Genomic DNA, 13,319 nt, shown 5'->3' with positions numbered 1-13,319 from the left:
CCATACAGGTTGTTTTTCTGGTGGCAATTTTGTTCTGCTAAAAGAATCTCAGAGATACAAGCTCTGTCATGCAGGGATTCTTTTCTAAAGATTAAGGAGACAGGAGTCTCGTTGCTTACAATTCCTTCCTTTTTACTGAAGGTAGTGTCTTTTCATTTGAATCAGTCGGTGGAACTGCCGGTTTTTCCAGAGCTGGACACAACGATGTCTCACGGGAAAGAGTTGAGGTGTTTGGATGTGAAGCGTGCCTTGTTACATTATCTTAAGGTCACTAATAACTTTAGGCTGTCCAATCCTCTTTTTGTGCTATGGAGTGACGCTAAAAAGGGTCATAAGGCTTCGAAATCCACCATAGTGCAGTGGTTGAAGGAGGCAGTAGCTTTGGCATACATATGTGAGGGCCGCACTTTGCCTATCGGGTTGAGACCTGTTCAGTCACAAGTGACACCCTGGGCCGAATACCAGCAGGTGTCGCCACAAGAGATTTGTATGGAAGCTACCTGGAAATTGATGCACACTTTCACCAGGCATTATCATTTGGATTTCCAGGCCCCAGAGGCTATAGGTTTTGGTGAGAGTGTACTTGAGTGGAACTCTCATGGTTCCAACCCCTTTTAGCGAAGCTTTGGTACATCCCAGGAGTCTGGACTGATCTAGGTAAGTACAGGGAAAGGAAAATTGGTTCTTACCTGATAATTTTCATACCACAGATCAATCCAGAGTCCCGCCCACTTGGGGTATAAGGGTTTGGAGAGTCCACTCGATCTGTTATTGCAATTATTTTGAAGAATGGCGCAGGTTTTTGTTAGTCCTGCACATTTTTGATGTGGGTGAGTTTATCTGCTCTGTTTCCACGTCCCACTGCTCGTTCAGGGGAATATTATGTTATTGTTGGTATTGTCATTGTTGCTATCTTGGCTTGGGTACAGATCAATACTGAGGGACTGCACGTGGCACACTAAGTTATATGGCAGTGTCAGTGAAACATTCTCTGTCTCCATCTGCGGGAAGGGAGGCATACCCCAGGAGACTGGACTGAACTGTGGTACTATAGGAATGAAAATTAGCTGGTAAGAACCAATTTTCCTTTCCCCTGATGCAGTTGTGTTTTGTAAGCCCTTCCTTGGGCAATTCATTCTTCAAAAGAACAAAGCCTTCTCTTCACAGCACTTTAGGCAAGCATGCTGAGTAAATTCTCAGCTACTCATGTGTTACATACTTCAGCTAGAAACATGCTGGTGTTCATAACAACAATGCAAGCTGTGCAATGCGTAGAATCTCCAGCAAAGCACATTTTTGGGATTTATATAAGATATGTGCACTTTTTAAAATTGCAAACAAAAAAAAAAAGTTTTCCAAAAACATTTCTGTGATTTTGATGTTAAGAATAATAAGAACATTGAGACCGATGATTAAAACATGGAGCCATAATATTTTGGGAGTAAATTATTAGCCTATTCAGGCAATTTTTAATGCTCCTTATTAAGATTAGCTCCTTTCAATGTGAAGTTCCTGTTCAGATCAAGGTTTTGCATCCTTACCAACAGACAGAGGCAGAGAACAAAAGCTTCGCTGACACTGCCTCATAACATAGTGTGCCACATGTAGTCTCTCAGTATTTCTCTGTCTCCAGCAGATGGTGGAGGCACCAAATCTGCAGTGGAAAATTAAAAAAAAAAGAAGAAAGAAGAGTCCATATTGTTCCCAGGGTTTGAGATGTCTGGCAGGACCATACCCCTGATAGAGTAGGGTGAACAGGGGGTTGTTGACCCTAAGGTGGCTCGGCCCGAAGTTGATTGCAGGTATTGACAGCCAGTAGTCTGGCACCCTCTACCACACCGGGGACCTTCCTCCCTCCTGTGGATTAGTTTGGCCACATAGCCAGCAAAGGCAAGTATTCATCTCAAACTGATGTAAAGGATTTCAGGAAGCAGTTAAAGTCACTATTGTTTAGGGAAGCATTTGAATGATGGCCACGTTTTTAATGTTTGTGTGATTTTAAGATGCTATATATATGTGATGAGGTGTTAAATGATATTGTTGTAATCCACACTGAACACTCTGTGAATATAAGCTTTTGAATAAACAAATACAATAAAAATTTTCTGGATTTGTTGGCTGGGATGTGTTTTGGTGGGCCTGACTCTTTAAAATAAAAATAAAATAAAGAGTGTGGAAGGGACTGTCTGCTATTGTTTTGACCGGGAAGGTTGGCTGGTGATCGGCACAGTGACCTGGTGAGCCTGAGCTGAGTCAGTGCAAATAGCAGGAGCCTGGGGGAGTGACCATGTGCTGTAATGATGGTGTCTGCATAGTACACGAAGAGCTGCGAAGTATGTAGGGGCAAGCACTCGTGGCTCAGCGTGTTGGAAATGTGCAGTGGACGTGTCTCTGGAAGGGAGGACAATTCAGAAGCAGTCAGCACAGATCAAGAGAGCAGGAGAGTAACCCGGTCTTTAGTTGCAGGCAGACTGGACCGGACCTTTCTGCAGATGTGGCTGATCCCCTACCTTCCTTCAAACGCGACAGGACGCCGCTGTTTTCATCCTTTGCGGCTGGGCCGAGCTCCGAGGACCCACTTCATGTGGCATTTGCCGCCGTCTACTCTTCGCGGCCTGGGCCGCTTCTTCCGACGCCAGGACCCTCTGCATCGGGCCACCGCCGATGCCATCCGCCCGCAGCCTGGGGGCCACGCCCACTCGTTCTCCTTGCAGCCTGGAGTCGCCGCTGAGTCCCGCGGGGGGGGGGGGGGGCCACTCCAGCTGGCTCCTCATTGCTGGGGTCCTCGTCCTGCGGCCTAGAGGCCGCCCCGAAGCTTGCCTGCCTTTCCCTGTGCCTCTGCGTCGAGGTGCAGGAGAGCGCCGCTGCCCGTGGTGCTGCTCCTCTTTGTTTCCAGCCCTGCTCTTAGGCGCCGGTACGTGCCTCTTTACAATATTTAAAGGGCCAGTGACAGGAAGTGCTGCTGGCTCCACCTGATGACAACTTCCTGCTTCAGCCCTATAAAAGGGCCTTTCTTCAGTCACTCTGGGCCTTCAGATCGGGTTCCACAGTCATCTGTGTCTTCTGACTGGCCCAGGTCCTCCGTGATCCTCTTTTACTTTAACGGTTTCATTTCCTGATGTCCTTCGTCCAGGTCTTCAGATATCTTCCTGTTCCTGATGTTCTTCGTTCATACCTCCTGATGTCCAATGTCCTTCCTGATGCCTTTGTCTTCGCCTCTGCCTCCTTGCATTGGTTCCTAGATGTCCACTTTCCTGGCGTGCCGTCGTCGTGGTCCGTGACCAGTCCCATGGGTGGGCTGTGTAGGGCGCCTCACGGTACTAAGGCCATCTTCATCTCCGCAGTGCAACCCTCCGGAAGACTTCTGCTTCAGGCCTAAGTTAATCCTTGAGAATCGAATCCTGTGCTTGAGTCTTGTTCCGGTCTTCAGAGCCTATTGCAATTCGCATCCGTCCATGTCAAGACTCTGTTCGACCCTGCTCCGCGCCAGCGTGGTCCACGACCAGTCCCCTGGGGACTGTATAGGGTGCGCCCCGGTGCAGGCCTCTTCAGTATCTTCATCATGGTCCTGTATCAGCTTCCATTTTCTCTCCTAGAGTCTGCTACAAGCCCAGCGTGGTCTGCGACCAGTCCCGCAGGTGGACTGTGTAGGGCGCGCTGCGTCGCAGTCTCGACCCAGCGTTTTGACCTCCTTGCCTTTGTCTACAGTGCCTTGATCCTTGCCTTCGTCTACAGTGTCCTCGCTTCAGTCTTCATCCCAAGTCTTCTGTGTTCCAAGGACTCCGTCTGCCCTCGTCCTCTGTCCGGCCTGCCGCCTCTTGCCGTACCCAGCGGCAGGTCCGAAAGGGCTTGGAATGGTTGGAGAACTGTTCATCGATCAACATTTATTTATTTTATTTATTTATTTATTTATTGGTTTTTATATACCGCCGCTCATCAAAGATATCACGTCGGTGTACATAGAACAAAAATACGCAGTTGCGTGTACATATAACAGAATAATAATAGCTGAATTCAACAATAAATTAAAACAGTAAAATACAATATAAAGAAAGAACAACTTATTTAACGGAATATTAGATAGTAATATAGAGTAAAATAAATGTGATTGCATAAATGAATCTAGTATTAAGGCTAAAAAACTAGGGGTATGGGAGGGGTGGGGAGCAAAATGGAACAGGAGCAAAAAAGGGGAGCAAAATGGAACAGGAAGGGAAGAGAAAGGGTAAGGAAGGAAAGGGTTATATACATATGTACAAAGGGCAAAATCAATGGATATAAGGGAGTAACAATAGTACTAGAATGACTAGAAGAGGAGGGCATAGTTAAATTAAAGGTGAGAGAAAAAGTGTAGAGATAAGATGAAAGATTGGCAGACTAAGAAAAGGGAGTAATAGGAGTTAAGAGAGATCATGAAAGTTAGAAACATATTAGAAACAGGAGAGTTAAGGGGAACACGGAAAAATCAAGTGTAGGCTTTAGTAAAAAGCCATGTCTTGAGCTTTTGCTTGAATGTCTTGGAGGACAGTTCAAGGCGTAGGTCAGTGGGCATAGTATTCCATAGTGTAGGGCCAGCTATGGAAATGGCACGAGCTTTGGTGGATGCATATTTAAATAGTTTAGGTAATGGGGTTTGTAGAGTAGCAATATAGTGATTTCTAATAGGCCTATTAGAATTATTGAATTGAAAGGTGTTGGAGGGCCAATTCATTTCTGGGTTGTGGAGGGCTTTGTGAATGAGTGATAATATCTTGTATTGTATACGGTAGTGGACAGGGAGCCAGTGTAATTTCTTAAGTATGGGAGTAATGTGTTCCCTTGTAGGTGTATTCGTGAGAATGCGAGCTGTCGTATTTTGTAGGATTTGTAGTGGGTTTATGGAATTTTTAGGCAGACCTAATAGTAACGCGTTACAATAGTCAATTTTCGAAAAGACCATAGATTGTAACACAGTACGAAAGTCAGAGAAGTGAAGTAGTGGTTTAATTTTTTTGAGTGTGTGGATCTTAAAGAAACACTCCTTAAGAGTGGAATTAATAAATTTTTTGAGGGACATTTTGATCATTGCATTGTTGGTTATCCTGGGGCGTGCAGGTCCGGTAGAGGGTCAGACCTTGTCTCTTTGTCTTCGCTTCAGCCTTGTCCTGTTCTTCGTTACCCGTGCTTGCACCAGCTCACCTCCCACGGTGTGTCTTGTGGCTCCTCCCTGAGTCAGGCCGTGGCCCAAGGGCTCACATCACCTGCTTTAGAGACGACCATGCCTCCACACCCGTAACAATAGCTGAAGGCCTCCAAGCCCTCGGTCCATAACAGCTGCCGGAGGTCACGCTCGTAACAGGATTCGAAGGCCTCCAAGACTTCAGGTCGTAACAGTGGCAACAGGAGCCATTTTGCCTGCACATGTAAGAGAGCAAGCTGGGGCTGGAGAGGGAAGATATTTCCCTGCCCCTTTATGTCCAGTGGATAGTGATGGTGTGGACAGCTGGGACAGGTCAGAAGCAGGGAAAGAGGCCATGGAGGAGGATTCAGAGGATTTCTGCACTGATTTTATGCTTCGTCTCCACAAGGTATATTTGGCAAACGGGGCACTGTGGGCAAACGGTCCCATCCTCCTTTGTCCCAGAAGCAGGAAAAAGGGGAAAGCAGATCCCTCAGAAGTGGTCAAGAGGAATCCTCTGCCTACTTGGCAGGAGAGGGTAGTCGGGGAGTGATTTGGAGAATTCAGAGGACCCTGTGGGAGCAGGAGACCTGGTGGAGGGCTCCCTGGATTTCGATATAGAAAAGGATCTCTCCGATCTGGAGGATATGCCGGTGGCTGAGGTTGATAATCCTAAAGTGGTCAGGCTGTTTAGAAAGAACGAGTTGAGACCACTGATCCCACACGCATTGAAAGAACTTGGAATTAAGGTTCTTCAGGAGGACTCAGATCATGAGGGCATGGATCTGGTAATGGAGGGTTTGCAGGGGCCTATGAAGGCCTTTCCCTTTCATAGACTGGTAAAGAAACTAGTGGTCAGAGAGTGGGATGCCTCTGAGGCTGGCTTGAAGGTGGAAAGAGTGATATCAGAGCTTTACCCTTTGCCTGAAGACTCCTTGTAACTCCTGATGCTGCCTAAAGTGGACGCACCTATTTCTGCAGTCACCAAGAAGATCACCATTCCAGTAGCATGGTCTACAGCTTGAAGGATACACAAGATCGGATGTTGGAGATTCACCTGAAGATGATACTTGAGGTGTCATTTCTGGGTAACCGGGCAGCGGTCTGCAGTAGCTTTATGCAGTGCTCCTGTTTACACTGGATCCAGCATTGGCAGGGAAAGGATTCAGTACCCTCGGCCTCTGACAAGCAGGCTGAGCACCTGGAGGCAGGGGTAGTCTACATGGCAGAAGTGTTATATTACTGAATCCGTGTGTCCGCCAGGATTATGATCTTGGATGTCTTGACTCGAAGACTTTTGTGGCTGTGGATCTGGTTGTCGAATGTCTGATCCAAGTCACAGCTTGGTAATCTTTCTTTCAGGGGAAAGCTGTTGTCTGAAGAAGACTTAGAACAGCTGGTGAAGCACCTGGGGGAGTCAAAGGGGCATAGATTGCCTAAAGATAAGCCGAAAGATAGCAAGAGGAGTTTCTTCTCCCAATTTCAATTTAGAGACTCAAGAAGGTATCACCCTAATAAGGGCTCCTCCTCATCACAGAGACAAAACTCTGGCAAGCCACAGTCCTTTAGGGCTCACGTAGAATGGTATGTGATAGCTGTGGTCAAGGGGCTGGAGGAAGAAAACCCGCACAATGAAGTGAGGCCAGTCCAGTTTTCACTACAAGTGGTAGGGGGAAGATTTGCCTGTTTTTACGAGGAGTGAACCCAGATCACCATGGATCAGTGGGTTCTAGAAGTGATAAGAGATGGCTATGTGTTAGAATTTGTGCAACTGACCCAGGAGGCATTCATGATTTCCCCTTGCACAACCTGAGTTAAAAGAAAGGTGGTCTGCAACACCTTGGATTGGCTGTGGCATCTGGAAGCAATAGTTCCTGTTCTTCTGGAGGAGTGGGGAAAAAGAAGATAGTCCATCTACTTTGTAGTTCCCAAAAAAGAAGGAACATAGCAGTCCATCCTAGATTTGAAAAAAGGTGAATATGGCCCTCAGGGTGCCACGTTTTCGAATGGAAACACTGTGATTCGTGATAATGGTGATGTGCAAGGGGAATTCCTGGAGTCGTTGGATTTGACAGAAGTGTATTTATCTACACATACCTATGAGGGTGGAATATCAGAAGTTCCTGAGGTTCATAGACCTGGGGGAGCATTTTCAGTTCTGAACACTATCATTTTGTCTGACAACAGCTCCACTGACTTTCACCAAGGTGATGGTGGTAATAGCAGCAATCTTGAGGAAGGAAGGCATCCTAGTCGCCCCCCCCCCCCCCCTTATCTCAACGATTGGCTCATTTGAGCAAAGAGGTGCAATGTCAGCAGTCCATACAGAAGGTCATGTAGAGGTTGTGCTTCTTGGGTTGGACGGTGAATCTGGTAAAGAGCACACTGCCCCAATTCAGTCATTGGAGTATTTGGGGGCCCTCTCCGATAGGCAAGGTGTTTCTCATGGTGGTCAGGATGAGGAAGCTTCAGACACAGGTCTATCACATATTGCAGCTTTCAGTGCCCAGAGTGTGGGATTATTTGCAGGTCCTGGGTTCTTTGGCTTTTATGCTAGATCTAGTTCCTTGATCATTCACACCCTTGAGACTGCTTCAGAAGGCACTTTTGGCTCGCTGAAAGCCACAGTCTGAGGTCTTCCAGCTCCCATTACCTCTCCAAGGGGAGGCTAGGTCCAGTCTCTAGTGGTGGCTTTCTCAGACCAATTTAAAGTGGGGTTTGGACTGCAATGCCAGTCTGAAGGGTTGGGGGGACGTTTGCCAAAGACAGATGGCTCAGGGTTGGTGGTCATTGATAGAAGCATCGTAGTCTGTCAGTCATTAGAGATGAGGGTAGTTCGCAGGGCTCTGAATTCCTTTCTGTCGAGGATACACGGGCAAGCAGTCTGGGTCTTATTGAACAATGCAACATTGGTGTATGGTGTCTCAGGAGGCCCAGAAGTTCTTCAGGTGGAAGGTTTGATACCTGTGGGCCCTGGCAGCATCCCATGTGTCTGGGGTGGACAATGTCCAGGCAGATTTTCTCAGCCAGCAGATGTTAGACTCTGGAGAATGGGAACTGTCAACAAATGCAATGGTGCTCATTCCATCCAGGTGGGGCAGTCCTCAACTGGGCTTGATGGCATCAAGACAGAATGCCAAGGCACACTGTTTCTTCAGTTGCAGGCTTGAGGTTAGTTCAGAAGGAATGGATGCTCAATGTTCTCCCATGGCCAGTGGGATTACTGTTGTATGTCTTCCCTCCATGGCCTAATAGGAAGGGCAGGTCAAAAGGGAGGTGATCCTCATGATGCCAGAGTGGCCGCATTGGCCATGGTTTGCGGATTTAGTAAATCTCATGGTGGACAGCCCCTTAAGGTTGGGGTACTAACAAGGCTTACTTCATCAGGGGCCAATTGTCTTTGAAGAGGCAGATCGCTTTTGTCTCTAAGCTTGGCTTTTGATAGGCATCAGTTTCAAATAAAAGGATATTCGGAGGCAGTCATTATCACTTTGTTGCAGGCTAGGAGACCTTCTACTTCCCCGGCTTATGTCAGAGTTTGGAGAGTGTTTGAGTCATGGTTTCTCAGGGAGACAGTGGAGCCTACTTGGGCTCTGTGTCACATATATTGGCTTTTTTGCAGAATGAGCTCCAGAAAGGTCTGGCTTATAATTCCCTTATTGCTCAGGTGGCAGCTTTAGGCTGTTTTTGAGGGAAAGTGCACAGACTGTCTTTGGCTTTGTATCTGGATGTGGTTTGTTTCCTTAGTGGGGGTAAAGTATTTGTGTCCTACTGTGAGAAAACGATGTCCTTCTTGGAACTTTAACTTAGTTCTAAGCAATGCTCCCTCAAAGGAGGGAAACTTGTCAGAAATGTATGAATTAGCCACACATGTATGTGACTCGAATACATTCAAATCTTATTCCCTGTTGCTGACAAATTTTCCCGAGTTTTTCCCGACAAGGGACTCTCGTTTCGCCTGAACTGGGGTTCCTCAGGGGCAATATCACTCTACAATAACTAGTGTAACAATGTACAGCAATACAACTGAAATGGCATCCAAGTGCTCTTCAGCCTTTGCATAACAGGCTCTTTAACTCTTTCATTTCATCTCATAATTTGTTTCCAAAACAGGTCAGACCAAACCTTCACACGCTATCCTCTCTGATAAAAAGCAGAAACTTCACAGACGTCAAGCCTTGAGGAAGCCTAGTTCGGGTGAAACGAGGGTCCCTTGTTGGGGAAAACTTGGGAAAATTTGTCAGCAACGGGGAATAAGATTGGAATTTATTCGAGACACGAACACATATGTCTAATTCATACACTTCTGACAAGTTTGCGGTTATGCCTATAAAGTTGGAAATTATTGAGACTGTTACCAAGATCTTTTGCGATACTGACAATGTGTTGTTAATTTGCATGTATTTTGTATAGTGAAATCTGTTACATTGGGACATTGAGAATAAATATTACACATTTATAGAAAACATTGTTTTTATTATTTTATGTATGACTGTGGATTGGTGTGAGTGATGGATGTTATGGTATGATTGAGGCTGGGTTTTAGTAGGGTTTTTAGAATATAAAATTCTTTTTGTAATATGATAATTGTAAAACTTTATTTATAATATGGTGATTGTGTTTTTGGTATGTCATTGATGATTATGTCATTGATAATTATATATTAGTATCGTGAATAGTTATAAAATGTGGATTAAAGTGTATTTTTAAATAATCGTTGAACTTTATATATACATATATCTCCATAGTTTCCTATGAAGTTTCCAGTATAAAATCTGTAAGGTTTTTTCTATATGTGAATATGAAGAAATATCTCTCATTGTGTGTTGTCCTTCTATGTTAAATGTCATAGGGTTAATACAAGTATTTTTTTTAAATTTGATAAGACACCAGACATTTGTAATAGGCCCCATCTCTATTTTATTTCTAGTGGGAGTGTCTGCAGCTACCACTTTACTATGACTAATCATGGCCGTCGAACCTATCAGTTGTACTGGATGACAGAAGGATTTCCTCTGTTTAATAAGAGCAGTCAAGCCTCCCTTTCTGCCGCTGTCAAGCCTAAAACCTCATCAACTGTGTTAGAGCTTTCCATGCCAGTGTTCAAGTTGATTCCATTTCGGATGGATCTGAGCCCAGGTCAGAGCATGGATGTGGTACTGGAAGGATCATGTGACTCTGCAAAGGTAAAAAATGGCTACTGGAAAAAAAACCCAACTAATTGATTTTCAGCTTTTAGCCTTGGTTCTATCAAACTGAAGTCTTATTAGATCATATTAATGCCTGTATATATTTCAGTTTTGTGTCTCTCTTCCCCCCCCCCCAAAAAAAATTATTTGGAAATAGCTAGGGGTGCAATTTCAAAATTTTGGGAGGTTGTAGGCACCTGGAAGGAGATCAAACCTTTGCAGTTTGTGAGATTGTACAGTTATTAGCAGAGGGATATTTTCAGTCAAAAACGTTTTGCATGGCACATGGTACTCTGCATAGAGGCGAGCCATGAGAGCAACTTCATGATCTAATTGGGGAAGTAGATAGAACTGAGGCTTTTAAAAATGTTGGATCTTCTGCTTGTTTGTTTTGCCATTACAGGGTTTTTTTTCCCTGAGATCCGATGAGAAAGTTCCCCGACATTTACCATTGAATAAGTATAAGGTTCTTTCTAGTATTGCTTTAGAATCACAAATTGTTATGGCAGCACTTTCTGCTCTTTCTTGGGTACCATGTGTTACTAGAACTGCATTCTTTTCCATAGCTACCATGAGTTTACTTTAAAATTAGGAGCTGTTAATAAGAGATTAAATAGCCGACTTTATTAGTTAAACTGTCATTTCCAGAGTGTAGCATGCAGAGCCAGGGGCTCTCAAACTGAAGGGAAGTTATATATGTTTCTCTGTTCTATACCTTTCATCCTCTCTCCTATAGATAGGGTTTGCCAACTGGGATTAGTACATAACAGTGGCTTGAAGGGCTATATAAGTATTGCTAGAGTGAGGTCAGATATAAGGTAAACATAAATTCATATATATTATTATTCAACTTGTACTATAGAGGTATAGAGGTCAATATTCAAAAGCTATTTAAACAGATAACTCACAAGTTATCTGTCTAAATGGCAAATGTGGCATACTTGGCTTCTGGGCAGAAGCTGAAGGGCCAGGTCTTTATCGTGGTAAGCGCTGCTGTGATCTAGACCATATGGAAAAGCACTTTTAATGTATGGATTCGGGGGAGGGGTGAGGAGGGTGCTGTAATGTTTGTTGTAGGAGTGGACCTTTAGTGCTGAGGTATGACTGACTTTGCCTAGTGAGCAAGCACACTAGGCTCAAACAGTCAGCTGGTGGATGTGCCCTGGGCAGGAACAGCTGGAGTTTTGCCTATACCATCTGCCTTCCCCGCAGGTTGAGTGCTTGGGTTCTACCAGGACAAGCAGGATGGTAGTCCTCGCATATGGGTGACATCATCAGATGGAGCCCTGTCACTGAACACTTTTGTTAATGTTTCTAGAACTTTGACTGGCACAGTGAGCATGCCCAGCATGCCACTAAGCCTGTGGCCACATGGGGTCCCCCTTCAGTCTCTTTTTTTCCACGCAGCAGTTGCCTTGCGGTTCTTAGGAGCTTTGTAGGAATTTCTCATAGTTATTTCCTCACGGAACCTTTTTTGAAATTTCTTCAAAATTTTCCCTGTCCCGGGATCCTCCATCATGTACCAACCTCCGCTAATGTTTCGGTAAGTTTACCACTTTTTTGCGGTCGGTTCCCGGCGGTGAACTTATCGGTGTCCGACAGCCGACGACTGCACGCTGCCCCTTTTTTCACTATGGTGACCGGGTTTCGGGAGTGCCCCGAGTGTCCAAAGACTATGTCCATAACGGACCCTCACAACGTCTGCATTTTATGGGAAGGCCTCGGGCCTTCCCACGACATCCATCATTGCACTAGTTGTGCTCAAATGACCCCTAAAGGCCACCGCACCCACCTGGAGAAGATGGAGCATTTGTTTGCCTCAAAGCGCTCGTCTCCATCAACTCCAGGAAAGAGCGAAGGATTCTGTTGTGTTTGACCCCTTCTCCATCGACGTCTCAACAGCATTGAGAAACTGGTGACCGTCCGTCACCGGCATCATCCCATTCGAAGACTTCAGCGTCCTTGTCCTCGGCACCGGAGAAGGACCATACCGAGCATCACGACAAACATTGTCACCGGCACCGACGTGCATCTTCCTCCAGTGCAGCAGCAGCATCGACCTCGGCCGAGCCGCCTTCCAAAACGTCCCAGGGAGAGGAGCCCCATCCTCCTCTGGACCCGTGATTCCAAGGTGTTCCCCACCTGCAACGGTGCCGGGTGCCGAGATTCCACAAATTCCTGTGGACCCTCCAGCAATGCGACATTATCATTTAAACCTCAAATTAAAGCAATTATCAAAACAGGTTTTTATAAACTACGTTTAATTTCTGGATTATGCCATTTGCTTTATAATTCTGATTTCCACACTGTCGTACGTGCTATCATTTTTCCTCATGTAGATTATTGCAATAGTTTGCTACTAGGTTTATCTAAAACTTCTCTGCAACCATTACAACTACTATTAAAAGCAGCTGCCAGACTCGTATCAAATACAAAACGCTTTGATCATATTACACCTACTCTACATAGTCTAAAATGGTTGCCAATGTATGAACGCATCTGGCATAAAATTGCCATAACCACATTTAAACTGCTTAGTACTGATTCTCCTTCCTGGTCTAATGCTTTGTTAAAATATATAAGCTGACCCATGATTTAAGATCTTCTCAACGCGGATTATTAGACATACCTTCTGTACGTCTTGCTCGTTTATCTTCAGCTCGAGAAACTTCATTCTCAGTAGTAGCTCCATCTTTGTGGAACTCATTACCTTACGATCTTCATATACAAGATAACTTAAAAAAATTCAGATGCTAATTGAAAAGTTTCCTCTTACAGCAGGTCTATGGCTAGTCCTAAGTTAATAGATGCTGTTCAGATGATGTTTGTCCAGCTGACAATTATTGTAAAATTCTGACTCCCTCTGAAGGTTGCTTCCTCCTTAACATTGTTATGTTTACCTTGTGCCGTCATTGTATGATCTTTATTTATTGTTATGTTTTTTATTATGTATGTGACGTTATTAATTTTTA

At 45.0% G+C, this 13,319-nt stretch overlaps 1 protein-coding gene across 1 annotated transcript in view; it reads left to right on the top strand.

Annotated features, from left to right (window-relative positions):
• HYDIN (HYDIN axonemal central pair apparatus protein) overlaps positions 1-13,319 on the top strand; it is a 1,819,717-nt gene that overhangs the window by 553,586 nt on the left and 1,252,812 nt on the right. Inside the window, exon 20 of the mRNA XM_029609235.1 lies at positions 10,089-10,344. Coding sequence (XP_029465095.1) covers positions 10,089-10,344 — 256 coding nt within the window. The remainder of the gene's footprint in view (positions 1-10,088; positions 10,345-13,319) is intronic.

Source organism: Rhinatrema bivittatum, chromosome 7, assembly GCF_901001135.1.
Source record: "Rhinatrema bivittatum chromosome 7, aRhiBiv1.1, whole genome shotgun sequence".
NCBI classification, from domain to species: Eukaryota; Metazoa; Chordata; class Amphibia; order Gymnophiona; family Rhinatrematidae; genus Rhinatrema; species Rhinatrema bivittatum.
This window is presented reverse-complemented; position numbering and strand designations above follow the sequence as displayed.